We start from the raw sequence: 16,685 nt of genomic DNA on the forward strand, positions 1-16,685 counted from the left end.
CCAAAATCTTAGCATTCCCCCATAATCTATTCAGGACAGGTACGTGTAATGTATGGTACTTCTAGGATAACATTCCACTACAAGTGATGGGACACTGGAGGATTTTGCTATGTTTAATTTTCTAATTGCAAGAAAATAAGTTAACAATGGGGTTACCGAAAAAACGAACTCTTCCAAGCACCTCATGATGGCTCTGCTGGTTAAAGTAGTGAACAACTGACCCATACAGGAAGACCCCAGGCTCTACTCATGATCGTTACTGAGTTAGTTGATCTCAGTCAGGTATAGACTGTAAAAGGTGGCCAAAAGCCATTTGGTACAGGACATTAGCAAAGTTGAAGAGAGGAGAAACTGTAGCGGCAGTGTTCAGTGTATTGAGCAACGAAAACATGAACTGGAAACATCTGATATTTGGATCAGGAATTTCATATAATGGGAGTGAATAAGAAGGGGTTTGGTGCACAGTATTTCTGTGCTAGGATCATATTGGTCGTTAAATGGAGTTCAATGCTGTCGACTATATTGAGTCTGCCAGAGATACTCTTTTGCTGTGTAAGGATCTGTAAATAATATCGTCAAACATTTGGCATAGGGAGTATTTATCAGTAAATATATGGTCTGAGGGTAGGGGGTCTTTGTTGACTCAGGAAGATACAACAGGATAATGAAGAACTGTTAGTTTCATCGGAGAATGAGAAAAATCAGTGCTCTGAAAGGCCATTTGGCCCACTGAAGCTCATCCCTCCTGCACCCTAACTCTCCCATTATACCATCCAGCTGTATTTTGAATGTCCCTACTGCCAAGCCCAGCAGATTTATTCCAAGCATTCTTTATATGTCTGTTTTAAATTTACTTCTCACTAATTTAAATCAATGTCCCTGGATTTACTTTGTTAACTTAAATGCAAAATAGTCAAATTAAGCTATCTATAAAATTTCATATTTTATACACCTCTGTGAGGTACCTATCCACCGTAACCAACTTCTTTCTAGACTAGAGAGCTTGAGTTTCCCATAATTCATCCCCTTCTACACTAGGGGTTAATCCTGCTGCCCTTTGCTGCCTCCTCGCCAATGCGTGTACATAATCTTTCTTCGTGGTGTGATGATCAGAATTAAAGACAGTGCACCAAAAGTGTCTCCATCAGTGCAGTGTAAAGCCCCAACATAAGCTCCCCACTTCTGACCACTTTTTTTAAAAATCGCTTTGCCACGTTATCCAGACATCATTCCCAGGATGGTATATTATATATTTAAAGAATACTGGTAGACCTCCCGTGGCATCACTCAAATTGAGCAGGAGAATATGCTGTATTTTAATAAGGATGTTATGCCATGTACTGCAAAATATATTATCAAGATCACTGATTTACAGGGACTGATTATGTCAAATTCTACTTTTATTAGATGGTATTCTGGGATTTTTCAGTCTTTTGGGGGATGAAGTTCTGCAATTCTATTGTGTTTTCAGTGAAAACTGTGAATCAGTGCCCTCATTATGTGTTTCTTTATTTGAACTTTGGTTTGAAGGTCCAGACACACAGCAAGATGGTAAGTAACATGTACTAGATTGGAGGTAGGTTTGTGGAGTTAAGAAGGAGTATGAAGTTTAGCAGCAGTTATTGAGGGGTGTTCCTGGGCTTCAATATCATTGTGGGTGATTCTAGAAAATGACAATTCTGTGGAGGAGGAACCTGGGGTTTGGCAATATTATCATCTGGAATTTGGAGTTTACCTGGGTCTGGAAGGAGGTTCCAGAATTTCTCAATGTGGGCCAGGGGAGGGAGAAAGAGAGAGATCCAGTATTCCAGCATTGTGGCAGGCAAGTTTTTGGTCTGGGAGCAATTCAGGAAGGATTGTGCCGACCTCACAATATGGTAAGACTGGAGGTGCTACTAGGGTCTGGAGCACTGAGGTGGGCCTATGATGTGTCCTGGGATCTTGTAGCACTGCAGAAAGGCGGGGGGTGTCCTGAGACAGTACTACTGGGGTACACGGGAACTGGCTACACTGGGGGTGAGGGGAATTTCATAGTGTGACAGCAGTGAGGGGGACACATATGGCTTTGGCAGCACTCCAGGGGCGTGGGGGGAGGGGGAAGAAGTGAGGGTTGTGTCCCAACGTCCAGGGAGCATTGGGGGAGTGAGGACCAATGGTCTGAGACTATTGGGGGCCACCTAGGGTATAGCAGGAGTAGGGGACTCCAGGATTTAGCAGGACTATGGAGAGCATTGTGGATAAGTATGCAGCACCATTTGTGGGGTAGGGGGCAAGAGGGAAAGAATGAGCATGTATTGGAGGGTGGGGGGGGGGGGGGTGACACTGGTATGGAGGACTCATGGCATCTGTGCACACAGCAAGGCCATTCGAGGTCTGGAATCACCAAGAGGGATCCTGGGATCTGTAAGCACTGAGAGAGGGAACCCTGAGTCTGGAAGAAAAGGGAGTGGGATCCCAGGGCCGGGCAGCACTAGTTGGGGTTCTCTTAGGATCTACCTTTGAGTTAACAGACTAAGGCCTGGCATCATGAGAGGGGTCACAGTGTGAGGCAGGACTGAGGAGAGAGTGGGGGAGAGAAGTCATTGTGTCTGGATTGGGTGGGGGAATCACTAGTGGAGGCAGCCCCACCCCCAGTCCAGGAACAAGTCGGGCCTCCAGGAAAATGGTGGGAATGGGGAAATTAAATTTTTTTTTGAGAACTGTTATGTTTGTTACATTATAAGTTGTACTTTTTTAAAACCAGTGTGTAGTCAAGCAGGCTGAGGGGAAAAAATGGTGACTGTATTTAAAAAAAATGTATTTTGAGTAGTTTGATTGACCTTTCGTCAGAACCATCGACCTGAAACATTAACTCTGTTTCTTTCTCCACAGATGCTGCCTGACTTGCTGAGTATTTCCAGCACTTTGTTTTTATTTCAGATTTCCAGCATCTGCAGTATTTTGCTTTTGATTGATTTCTGATTTTTTTTTGTTGCTGAGACTTTTCTTAGTCTTGATTTTTGAGCTGCGATTGATTGCGGCCAAAACAATTAAAAAATAATTGAGTGATTTCATTGGTTCAGGTTCTGCTTTGTTGGTAGATTTTGGTTGCAATTCTCACGATTGGTTTGGATGAATGAAAAAGTGTTGATGCCAAAGTGGGAGCAAATGAAAAAACCTCAGTCTGAGATGGGAAGTCCGGTGATAGACAGAATTTGTACCCTATCGTACCACTTATAGAATGTTTTATGGAAGAAAGAAATGTACTTTCAGCCTAAAATGACCAACTCTGAGTCATACCGACTCTGGGCAGGACATTTACCAACAGGTTTGCAGAATACAAGACTGAAGAGTCCAATTGTGAAATTCTCAGTCAACACTAAAGGTTTAAGATGCCGCAAAAGCCAAACTTGCTCTGGGTCAAACGAGGGATTTATAGAGAAAGTGAAAGCTGCAATGGTCCTCTCTACCATCCCCAATACCCAATTCTATCCACGGGTGAAACAGTCAGGCCGCCTATCCCAAGCTTCTGAAACAAACAGCAGTATAGAAAACAATCTTCTGAAAATCTTATACTTACAGTTTTGATGGCCTGAGGTATTCTCTTCCAGAGGTACCTTGCAGTATTCCTGCAATAATTAATGGAAACACCATGTCTTTGGATGTAACAAGTCCATTATCCTTATAGCATCAATTTTCAACATCAAAATATCAAATACAAGTATCAGAACACCTAAATTCCACTGGTGTTTACTGTGTATCCGAATAAGACAACCAAAGTCAGAGTTAGGCATGTGTATTTTTAGTTTAGTTCGGAAGCCATTACAGATTGAGAGGTAGAGTGAGACTGGGAGGGGAAAAATGGGATTTAAAACCATGCATGTGCCTCAAATTGTGTGCAGCTCTGCACTGTGAGCCCGTGCCCACTAAGAAGTGAGTTTAGAAGGGCCCAAAGTCATTTTTGATGGAACCTTTACAGCAAAAGAGTAAAATTTAAGGTAGACAGAGTTGGATTCGAATCCAGGTCCCAGAGGTGAAAAGTAAACGACTAAACACCTAGACCTTGCAGCCTTCATTTTTAGAGAACTCCACAACAAAAAATATATAAAAATAAACACTCCCAATACTTTAAATTCACTCAAAACAACCGGATATTCTACAAATGTAGAGCACCATTTTAAATTCTCCTGCTGCCAGTTTCAAATGTAGAAACTGCCTGGGACTGCAGTTATCTTTATTGAAGACACCAAAATTGTTAACATTTGCTTGAGTAAGTAGCTACACCCTACTGTGCAAAGAGCTCTGCTCCCTTGTTTTGTTACTAAGTAAATTGCATGTTTACAGTATTATTGCAGGGGATTTTTGTTTTCGATGTTGGAAGTAACTAGACTTGGATGCTTTCCAACAAGTGGCTATTGAGGCAGAGGCTATCACAACATTCTAGGGGAATTGGACAAGTAGCTGAAAAGGAAGAATGTAAAAGAAAATGAAGAAAGAGATTGGAGCAAGTCGCTCCAGTTAAAGAGCTGTCATGTGGAAAAGCATGACAGGTTGAATTGCTGCCTCTGATCTGTAAATTCTGTAATTCAGTCCCAGATCTGAATTCCATCTCCCTGTAAAGCAATTAACATTTATCCCATGTTTATACACTGGTACCTCTCCACAATGTGGTGAGGGACTGCATGGTGTTTTCTGAACCCACCCTATTTGCAGGATAGGTTCCAGACAATTACATAGTATAAATGGAGTTATGCGGTATAACATTTCAGGGACTTCAATCTTGGATCAATCAGGAGAGTGAACCTCAGTTTTTTTTTTGAGAGTACTTTGAAATTCATTACTGTGTGAACGCAAATAGTGCTGACAGCTTTTTTTTGAGAGTACTTTGAAATTCATTACTGTGTGAACGCAAATAGTGCTGACAGCTAAAGTATTAAATGCAGATGTTCTCTGTATCTGTGGGGGTGGGTACATAAATTCCCAAATGGTTCAAACTATGAGATCGCTATCATCTGTAAATATTTACTTTTACAAATTTCGCTGCACCAAAGCCACATTTTCCAGAATATAGCACAAGAAAAATCAAAGATCTCCATCCATTTCCCTCGGTCCTTAGAGACCCATGTTAGGATTCAGTCCAGGGAAGGCAGTACTGAGACTCTCCATATTCCAATGTACAAGATGACCATGAATATATTTCTCCATTCAGTGTTTCAGTGTGGATTTTTTTTTGAACACAGTATGGTAAATGGCAGCCATGTGCATTATGATGCATATAGTCACAGTACAAATATATTGTGCTGTAAAACAGAAACAGTCCATTGAGTAGGGAAAGCAAAATTAAATTAGGCAAGGAAGGCTAGGATTTAATGGGCCAAATTTTGTTGTGAAAATAACGACGAGTCTAACAGGGCTCACTGTTATTTCTGTGCATCTAGTACAGCAACTTGCGGCAATCGCACATGTGCAGTCATACATGGAAATCTGGAAGTTGCTGTGCCGGATGCAAGCTTCCTCCGTAAACTCTGCGAGAGTGGCATCTTGTCGGCTGGCTCCCTGTACAAATGAATAGAACGGCGTGAAGTTCCTGCACTGAGCTGATGGATACGAACTAATCTTGCCAAAAAAAAGTCAAGTCATTCCCTGTCCAAGCACACTTTTAATGGCATGGTAAGTCTTAATTACTGCCAAACAACCTCTCTGGCACTGAAAATTAACTTTTACAAGTGTGGAGTCTCATTCCTTCTGATTTTAATTCATAGAATCATAGAATGGTTACAGCATCGGAGGAGGCCATTTGGCCCATCGAGTGCCTGCTGGTTCTTTGTAAGAGCAATCCAATTAGTCACATTCCCCCGCTCTTTCCCCATAGCCCTGCAAATTTTTTCCCTTCAAGTATTTATCCAATTTCTTTTTGAAAGCCACAAATGAATCTGCTTCCGCCAACCTATCAGGCAGCGCATTCCAGATCATAACTACTCGCTGCGTAAAAAGTGTTTCCTCACCTTTGGTTCTTTTGCGAATCACCTTAAATCTATGTCCTATGGTTCTCAACCCTTCTGCCAATGGAAGCAGTTTCTCTTTATTTAGTTTATCTAAGCCCTTCTTGATTTTGAACATTTCTATCAAATCACCTCTCAACCTTCTCTGCTCTAAGGAGAACAACCCCAGCTTCTCCAGTCCATCCATGTAACCATTCTAGTAAATCTTTTCTGCACCCTCCCCAAGGCCTTCACATCCTTCCTAAAGTCTGGTGCCCAGAATTGGACAATACTCCAGCTGTGGCCAAACCAGTGTTTTATAAAGGTTCAACATAATTTCCTTGCTTTTGTACTCTATGCCTCTATTTATAAAGCCCAGGATCCCGTATGCTTTTTATCCGCTTTCTCAAACTGTCCTGCCACCTTCAAATATTTGTGCACATACAAATATCTCTCTATTCCTGTACCTCCTTTAGAATTGTACCATTTAGTTTATATTGCCTCTCCTCATTCTTCCTGCCAAAACGTATCACTTCGTACTTCTCAGCGTTAAATTTCATCTGCCTTGTGTCCGCCCATTCCACCAGCCTGCCTATGTCCTCTTGAAGTCTATCACTATCCTCCTCACTCTGTATTATACTTCCAAGTTTTGTGTCAACTGCAAATTTTGAAATTGTACCTTGTACACCCAAGTCCAAGTCATTAATATATATCAAAAAAAGCAGTGGTCCTAGTACCGACCCCTGGGGAACACCACTGTATACCTCCCTCCAGTCCGAAAAACAACCGTTCATCACTACTCTGTTTCCTGTCACTTAGCAAATTTCGTACCCATGCTACCACTGCCCCTTTTAGTCCATGGGCTTCAATTTTGCTGACAAGCCTATTATGTATCACTTTATCAAGCACCTTTTGAAAGTCCATATACAGAACATCAACCACATTGCCCTCATCTACCCTCTCTATTACCTCATCAAAAAACTCAATCAAGTTAGTTAAATACGATTTGCCTTCAACAAATCTGTGCTGGCTTTCCTTTATTAATCCACACTTGTCTAAGTGACTATTAATTTTGTCCCGGATTATCGTTTCTAAAAGCTTCCCCACCACCAAGTTTAAACAGACTGGCCTGTAGTTGCTGGGTTTATCCTTACACTCTTTTTTGAACAAGGGTGCAACATTTGCAATTCTCCAGTCCTCTGGCACCTCCCTCATATCTAAGGAGGATTAGAAAATTATGGTCAGCACCTCTGCAATTCCTACCCTTACTTCAAAATCAAAAGCAAAATACTGCAGATGCTGGAAATCTGAAATAAAATACTCAGCAAGTGAGGCAGCATCTGTGGAGAAAGAAACAGAGTTAATGATTCAGGCCGATGACCCTTCGTCAGAACTGGAAAAAGTTGAAAATTAAACAGTTTTTAAGCAAATACAGAATCAGGGGAAGGTGGGGGGGGGGGGGGGTGGGGAGAGAGGAGAAGAGGAAAGAACAAAGTGGAAGGTCCCTGAAAGGGTGGAGAGCAGGAGTGATTGAATGCAAAAGGGATGATGGTGCAAGGCAAGGAAGGTGGTGATGGGCCAAGTAAAGAAACAAAAGATGGGTCCAGAGTAGCTGTAAATGGCCTCTTTGCATCCTCCTCACAGCTCACATTCCACCTGAGCTTTGTGTTGTCTGCAAACTTGGAAATGTTACATTCCGTTCCCTCATCCAAATCATTGATATATATTGTGAATAGCTGGGGCCCAAGCACTGATCCCAGTGGCACCCCACTAGTCACTGCCTGCCACCTGGAAAAAGACCCGTTTAATCCTACTCTGTTTCCTGTCTGTCATCCAATTCTCAATCCATGCCAGTATATTTCCCCCAATCCCATGTGCTTTAATTTTGCACACTAACCTCTTTTGTGGGACCTTATCAAAAGCCTTCTGAAAATCCAAATACATCACATCCACTGGTTCTCCCCTATCTATTCCACTAGTTACCTCCTCAAAAAACTCCAGTAGATTTGTTAAGCATGATTTCCCTTTCATAAACCCATGATGACTTTGTCCAATCCCGTTATCACATCCTTTATAACAGATTCTAGCATTTTCCCCACTACTGATGTTAGGCTAACTGGTCAGTAATTCCCCTGTTTTTTCTCTCCCTCCTTTTTTAAATCGTGGGGTTACATTTGTCACCCTCCAATCTGTAGGAACTGTTCGAGTCTATAGAATTTTGGAAGATGACCACCAATGCATCCACTATTTCCAGGGCCACTTCCTTTAGTACTCTGGGATGTAGATTATCAGGCCCTGGGGATTTGTTAGCCTTTAGCCCCATTAATTTCCCTAGCACTTTTTTTTTAACAATACTGGTTTTCCTTCAGTTCCTCCCTCTCACTAGACCCTTGGCTCCCTAACATTTCCGGGAAGTTATTTGGGTCCTTCTTTGTGAAGACAGAACAAAAGTATGTGTTTAACTGTTCTGTCATTTCTTTGTTCCCCATTATAATTTCCCCCATTTCTGACTGTAAGGGACCTACATTTGTCTTCACTAATCTTTTTCTCTTGACATATTTATAGAAGCTTTTACAGTCAGTTTTTATGTTCCCTGCTAGTTTACTCTCATACTCTATTTTTCCCCTCTTAATCAATCTCTTTGTCCTCCTTTGCTGAATTCTAAACTGCTCCAAATCATCGAATCATAGAAGTTACAACATGGAAACAGGCCGTTCGGCCCAACATGTCCATGTCGCCCAGTTTATACCACTAAGCTAGTCCCAATTGCCTGCACTTGGCCCATATCCCTCTATACCCATCTTACCCATGTAACTGTCCAAATGCTTTTTAAAAGACAAAATTGTACCCGCCTCTACTACTGCCTCTGGCAGCTCGTTCCAGACACTCACCACCCTTTGGCTTGCCACTTTTTCTGGCAATTTTATATGTCTCCTCTTTGGATCTAATACTATCCCTAATTTCTTTTGCAAGCCTCGGTTGAGCCACCTTTCCCGTTTTATTTTTGCGCCAGACAGGAATGAATAATTGTTGTAATTCCCGCACACATTCTTTAAATATTAGCCTTTGCCGATCCACCGTCATCCCTTTTAGTAAAGTTCCCCAATCTATCCGAGCCAACTCACACCTCATACTTTCGTAATTTCCTTTATTTAGATTCAGGACCCTAGTTTCGGATTCAACTACTTCACTCTCCATCTTAATGAGGAATTCTATCATGTTATGGTCGCTCTTCCCTAAGGGACCCCACACAAGATTGTTAATTAATCCTTTCTCATTGCACAATACCCAGTCTAGGATCGCCTGTTCTCTAGTTGGCTCCTCAACATATTGGTCTAGAAATCCATCACGTACACACTCCAGGAATTCCTCTCCCACAGTATTATTGCTAATTTGGTTTGACCAATCTATATATAAATTAAAGTCACCCATGATTATAGTCGTACCCTTCTTGCATGCGTCTCTAATTTCCTGTTTAATGCCCTCCCCTACTGTTTGGGGGCCTATAGACAACCCCCACTAACGTTTTCTGCCCCTTGAAGTTTCTTAGCTCCACCCATACAGATTCCACATCGTGATTTTCCGAGCCAATATCCTTCCTCACTATTGCATTGATTTCCTCCTTTCCCAGCAACGCTACCCCACCTCCTTTCCCTTTTTGCCTGTCCTTCCTAAATATTGAATACCCCTGGATGTTCAGTTCCCATCCTTGGTCACCCTGCAGCCATGTCTCCGTAATCGCAACTATATCATACCCATTAATATCTACCTTGTGGCAAATGCTCCATGCATTAAGACACAATGCCTTTAGACTTGTCTTTTTAAGATTGCTAGTCATCTTAGTATTATTTTGCACTATGGCCCTATTTGTTTTTCGCCCTTGTTTTCTCTGCTTTCCACTATTACTTCTTCCCTTTCTGTCTTTTGTTTCTATCCTTGTTTCCCCCTCCTGCCTTCCTGCTCAGGTTCCCACCCCCCTGCCATTCTAGTTTAAACCTTCCCCAACAGCACTAGCAAACACCCCCGCGAGAACATGGTCCCAGTCCTGCTCAGGTGTAACCCGTCCCGCTTGTACAAGGTAGCTATGGGAGTTGGTGGGCTTATCATCGATATTGGTTGACAGCCTATCTCCAGAAATGGAGATAGAGATGTCGGGGAAGGGAAGGGAAGAAGAGTCGGAGATGGACCCTGTGAAGGCAATCCCTCAGCAACCTAGGATGCATCCCATCTGGATCAGGTGACTTATCTACTTTAAGTACAGCCAGCCTTTCTAGTACCTCTTCTATATAAATTGTTATTGGAAATTTTAAAAAGAATAATTTTTATTTTTTTACTTTTTCTTTCTGTTCCTTCTATCTCTGTTTCTTAATTCCATCTTTCTTTCCCTCCCTTTATTTCACTTTCTGTACCTGATTTGACATTGAATTCACTATTCTAACTTACACTTCCTGGTTCAGACTCTGCGTGGCTTACTAACATGCTTCAATCTGACTGGTTATGGGGATACACAGTTGCTTGTCCCGTTCACACAGGCCCCAGATGCCCGGGAGAGGGCGCTGCGTTGGATTGAGTGTCCCATGAGAGGAACTTGCTGTGCAAAAGCCCATGAAAAGTATATGGGTGAGTGCAAGTCTAACGAACGGAGTGCGTCGTTCGTTCACTGCTCACAGGAAAATCCAGCCCAATATCTTTCAACAATAAGCGACCCATTCTGCAGTTTTACTTACTTTAAGGGTTTGATACTGGCCTTTTAAGATATTCTTATTTGTGCCAGTTCATAATCCTACAGCCTTTTTAAAATTACATAGTTGAGGAACATTTTTCAAAGCCCAAACACAGTATCACAAGAACCAGTCTTATTACAATTGCTAATAAAACACAATCTCATGCTTCTTGCCCAGGTCGTACAATGGAAACAAAGAAGAGATTTATGCCCTTTCAGAACTCGAGGTTCAACCTCCAGTCAAAATAGTTATCTAATAAGAAGCAAAACTGATAGTCAGTGGATATATAAATTAAAGTTGGTCACTCTCAGCATATTTATTACCTGGCACAAAATTCACATCAGGGAACTGCGCTAGATTTTTTTTTTAAAAACAACCTGGAGAGGACGGGAAAGCGATTCAAAAATAGAACCTGGTGCAGCTTGGTCAGGACTGAAAAAATAATGCCCTATACAATGCTTTAGGAGAGATTAGTCTTGCAAAGTGATCAAAATAGCAATTCAACTGGTATGAATTCTCTAACTAATCTGGGAGGAACATGTAGCACAATCACTGAAAGATTCCTCCATCATAACACTCGACAAGAGAAAGGGTGAAGGATCAGATTGCTGCAGCTACCAGGGGATATTCCTCCTCTCTTTTGCAGGGAAAATCTTAGCAAGAGTCCTTCTCACCAGGTTGATCATCACCACAACAGACAACATCCTACCTGAATCCTAATGTGAATTTCACTCTCAATGTGGCAAAGTCAACAGGGTCTTTGTAGCTAGGCAGATCAAAGAAAAGTACAGTGAACAGAAAGTGGACTTCAACATTTTCTTTGTAAATCTAAGCCCTTTGACAACTTGAGCCAAGAGGATCTCTGGTAATTTCCAGCCAAGTTCTAGCCAATTGCACAATGGGATAATGGGCAGTGTAATTGCCAATGGCAACTTCCATGACCTATTCTTTATCTTAAACAGCATAAAGTAAAGCTAGCCTATTCTGATGCTATGCCTGAGAGTGCAACTGTAAGCCAAAGCACTAGAATTTACATCAAGGTTCGAATAGCTGGAAAACTTTTCCAGCTCAAACAATTCCAGACAAAGACCAAAACTAGGGGGAAACTTTTCTGTGAACTCCTATTTTGTAGACAGCAAAATCTTCAGACCATTACAAACCTCTTTGCAGCCTCAGTAAAACAGTAATCATTAAGATTAGTCTTTGACAAACTATTGCACAGAGTGTGGCCGTACAGTCAAGTCGCATGTTGAACTCGCAAGCCATCAACTTCACATCCAACACCAGTGACTGCTATAGTCGTCAGCAATTGACAAGACTACCACCAGCACCTGCAGAAAAACGGAGTCATGGAAATAGTTCACATTTGAGGCAAATCTAAATCAAAAGCAGGTGCTAACTGAGGTCCAATACACCTGAAGCATGCCTGAAAACTCCAGTATGATTTTTGGATATTGGACTCCAATCTCAATCGTGCAGGACTGAATATCAACTCTATACACATTCAAAGTTAGGCAAGTACAAAAGCCAAACAGCAATATCCTCAGAACTCTGTGGTGTCAAAGTGATCATAAAACCAATACTGTATCGATAATACTCATCATGTTGAAACATCTCAAATTTCAATGAATTGCTTTTGAACTGAAGTGCCTGTTAAGTAGGCAAACTCAGCAGGCATTATGCACCAGCAACATTACAATGAGATGAGTGTTTGTGTTATATGATGGTTTTGGTAGAACAACTACCTGCATTATACTGTGTCTTTAATATAGCAAAATGACCCAAGGCATTTCAGAGAGGCGCAAGGAGAAAAATGGATATCAGGTCAAAACAGGGGTGACCAAAAACTTGGTCAAAGAGTTGGGCTTTAAGGAGGGACTTAATGGAAGAGAGTGAGGTGAACAGGTGGAGGAGTTGAAGGAGGGAATTCCAAAGGCATGGCCACCATGTTGGGGACACAGACAAGGGGCTGGAATCACAGGAATGGAGAGTTTGGAGGGCAAAGAGCTGCACTGGAGAAGGTTAAAAATAGTGAGGGATGACGCCAAAGAAGGACTGAAACAAAAGAGTGAGAATTTTAAATTTGAGACACTGGGGTACCGAGAGCTAATGAAGGCTAGTGAGGACAGGGGTGAATGGCAAGGGGGACAAAGTCATGGTTGATGATTTCAGCAGCACATGGACTGAGGTAGGGGGTGGGGGTGTGGAAGGTGCGTGATGTTATGGAGGTAGAAGTAAGCAGTCTTTGTAATAGATAGGATATAAGGTCAGAAGCTCAGCTCGGGGTCAAATACGACACCAAATTTGCCAACAGTCTGGTTCAGCCTGAGACAGTGGCCAGGGAGAGGGATGGAGTTTGTGGGAGTAGCTGAAAATAATCCCAATGTTTAGCTGGTTGAAATTGCAGCCCATCCAAGACTAGATGCTGGACAAACAGTTTGACAGCAAAGAAGCAGTAGAGGAATTGAAAGAGGTGGTGGTGAGGCAGGGCTGGGCGTTAAAAGAATAATGACCAAGACACCATAATAGTGACATGGGACCTGTAACATCCATTGGAACAGGTAGAAGGTGCTGTGGTCTATCTTACCTGAAAGACAGCAATGCAGCAGTCCTCAACTTCAAAATCCTTATCCTTGGCTACAAACCCTTCCACAGACTCACTCTTCTTGACTCAGCAATCTCCTCCAGTCCTACACTCATCATCCACTCTTCCAACTCTAGTCTAATACATTCTCTACTCACCACACCTTACCATTAGTGGCAGGGCCTTCAGCCAACATGCCTTTACACTCTGGAACTCTGTTTCCAAATCCTACATCTTGCTTCATCCTTCCTCACTTTCAAAAACCACTCTCTCTCCCCTAATTCCCCTCCTATTTTTGTCTAGGTAGACCCTGAACTGCAAATTACCTAAGGAGGTTTGCTACATTACAGGTGTTATATAAATGTAAATTCTTGTAATGTACTGGAATGTCAGCCCAGACTCTGAGACCAGAAGCACACTTCCTGATTTAGAGACAACAGTGATACAGACAGAGAGACAGTATTCCACAGCATTCACTAGATTTATTTAAAGTATCAGTCCAAATATGATAGCAGAAAAGATCTCACTTGTCAATACTTTTTAATCTTGTGCCAATATACTACATGAGCATAATTTTAATTTGTCACCGCAAATTGCTCCCACCACTATTGATCTGTAACCATCAACACTGCATCCTGGTGTTATACGGCTCAAAATAACCTTGGCACACACGACCCAAATTACATAGAGTCCAAATTTGGAAAGACAAAATTTACAATTTACTGTTGGGTGCTATGCACACTTCAAGTGGACAGTGTGCAAAATATTTTCACTAGCCACCGTGATGTTTTATTAAAATCTTACTCAAACATTTGCTCCTGGTGGACGCTTATAGAAATGACACAGATGTTTGTGTGTGGTGTTACCTCTTCTTTCAATACTCACATGTCATTGTGTAGGAGATACAAAGCAAGCAGTTGGCCATAAACCTGTGGTGTTGCTATTCCACCAGGAGCCTGCAAATTCAAGACAAAAATGTATCAGTACCAATAAAATATAAAAACCTTTCAAATCCAGTAAGGAGTAACTAATGTTAACAGCGTGAAGCCCACCAGAGTCAGTCATCAGCTCTGAGGCGCTGCGGTTTCAACTGTGCATGCTGATCAGCTCTCTCAAAATGTCAAGCTCGGTCATTCCTCCAAGTCGATTTCCCCAATAATGTAGTTAGTCTGCACTTTATCAAATATTTAAAGCAAAAAAAGATTTTTCAGATCCATGAACAAGTTCTACATTTGCTCGTGCCCGTGATTATTTAGTGATGAATGCCCATCTCAGCCTAGACACACCTTTTTTTTTTGCGGGTGCTGTCATCTGCTATCAGAACAGTTATCCCCATCTCTGTTCCACTAATGTTCTGAACCAGTTCTGATGCTTCTGCATGCTGCACAGAACCGGCTCAGCAACGATTTTCAAGACTGCCATAGATTTACGGACATGCTGCAACTACAAATATACGTAATCCAATGCTCTCCCTCACACAAGTACACCATCCTGAACGCGTACAAATCACATCTCTGAAGATTCTTTGCATACTTTGGCAAATTTCACAAATCGTGACACTGAGTGGATGTGCAGATGGTGCAGAATGCAGGTGCGCAGAGCCAGTCTGTTCGTACTCAACTGACCTCCAAAGAGCCTCCAAGCGATTTAAATACCAGAACCCGAACTTCAAGATAAAAGCAGCTTTAGCCAGAAGCTAAATTTTAACCTCCTGGAAGCTCCATGACTAATTATTGGGGGGGGGTCTTCCTTAAGAAGCTTGGTTCCATGGATGCTGGTTACCTTGATACTGCACCCAAGCAGCCATTGTAGAAGTGTGACAGTGTTGGCAGGCTGTTCTACCATGAGGGGGTATAACAACTGAGCTGGATGCTCTTCTCACCTGAAATACACCCGCTTCCCAGCTACATTCATTGGATGGCAATCAAGTGCTCAAATCCTTCCTGGTTTCCTCTACTTCTCAAGGCCAGTAATGCCCATGCCAAATGTAGCACCACTAAAGTTGCCCTGGTTGAGATCAGCAGGAGGGGGAGGGAATGGTAGAAGCTAATACTCTATTTATATCATTGTACAGCCTCTGGAGGCAGTGACAAAAAGGGTAGTGTAGCATCTTGCTTCCAGAGACAGAATGCTGTCCACAGTAAGTATAAGTGACAGCCAGCAGGCTCTCACACTGCCCATGCAGGCAACCAATACAGTTTTCAGATTGCTGGCCTGTAAAACCTGCGCTTGACATCAGGGCAGATCTGCGGCCAAAGTGTAACTTGTTACATTTGTGCAACTGTTAATGCACACTTACTTACGTGTTGCTGCTGCTGATGAGTCTATCTTGCAAGGTAAACAGCACGAAATGCAGAGCATCAGCAGCCTTATCACACTGTGGAACTACTTCCATTTCAACTGGTTCCACAATATAAATGTGGCATATAACAGTCAGTGACTGTTTTGAGTTTCAGTACCAGGAACGTGGGAAACTTGCAACCTCTACTGACAAAATCCAAGTATTGCAGCAACATGGTGTTCTGAAGACCATCACATTTATACATGGTCAGATGTCTTAGGGATGAGGGAAAGAATTAACAGACAGTCTTAAAGCGTAAAGCCCTGCCAAAGGTATAAACCAGCACAGGGAACAGAGTGCTTTTACTACTGATTGTTTCCAGCACATTTTGTAAATAAACGGGCTTACTATCAGCAGCCAGTAAGTACTGCTGAAAGTGAATTAAGATGGTAAGACAACATGAATTAAAAAACAACCAACCAATAAAACTTACTCCTCCCACAATGTACAATCTATCCTATCACAGCCTCCATCCCACTCATTTAATCTACTAAGGGGACGTGTTGCATAATTACTTCCTGCTTCTCAAAGACATCAAGCAAAATTGGAATACCTATCTATTCCCACATCTCTACTATTCAACCTGGTCCTGATGCCCATCAGACAATACCACCCCCCTCAACCCCAGAAACACAGGAACCGTGGAGTATTTGATCATCCTAGTCGACATGGAGCCCTCTAATCTCCACTGCTATTCCAAGACATCTATCTTTTGTTTTGAGAGAGTTAATCACTATCGACTATTTTTTCTAGCAACTTATTCCACACTGAAAAAATAATGTATTCTTCTAATCTCTAGACACAAAATTAAAGTAGTTGAGGGAACTTATTTGACCCATTTTACATCATTCCAGGTAAAAACAATTTGGTACCCATTATATTATTGAGCCGGATCTTGAATTAATTTGAAGGTTTTGCCTCCACTACCCGACCCAAATAATCTTTATTCTTTGCTTGAAGAGGTTCTTCCTGACACCCATCCTAAATTGACCCTTGCTCTAATATCTTATCTTACCTTTAAGTAGTGCTCTGGACTTATTTATAACATCTTGTCCACCTCTATAAGTTGTCATCCT

General features: G+C 42.0%; 1 protein-coding gene across 4 annotated transcripts in view; it reads right to left on the reverse strand.

Annotated features, from left to right (window-relative positions):
- cops8 (COP9 signalosome subunit 8) overlaps positions 1–16,685 on the reverse strand; it is a 40,864-nt gene that overhangs the window by 14,025 nt on the left and 10,154 nt on the right. For 2 of the 4 annotated variants that reach the window (XM_067987921.1, XM_067987920.1), the window contains exons 2-4: positions 14,154–14,224; positions 11,394–11,450; positions 3,560–3,608 (exon numbers count right to left, since the gene is read on the reverse strand). In XM_067987921.1, coding sequence (XP_067844022.1) covers positions 3,560–3,608; positions 11,394–11,450; positions 14,154–14,224 — 177 coding nt within the window. The remainder of the gene's footprint in view (positions 1–3,559; positions 3,609–11,393; positions 11,451–14,153; positions 14,225–16,685) is intronic. The other 2 variants (XM_067987923.1, XM_067987922.1) reach the window with 1 other exon arrangement.

This window comes from Heptranchias perlo, chromosome 7 (genome assembly GCF_035084215.1).
Source record: "Heptranchias perlo isolate sHepPer1 chromosome 7, sHepPer1.hap1, whole genome shotgun sequence".
NCBI lineage: Eukaryota > Metazoa > Chordata > Chondrichthyes > Hexanchiformes > Hexanchidae > Heptranchias > Heptranchias perlo.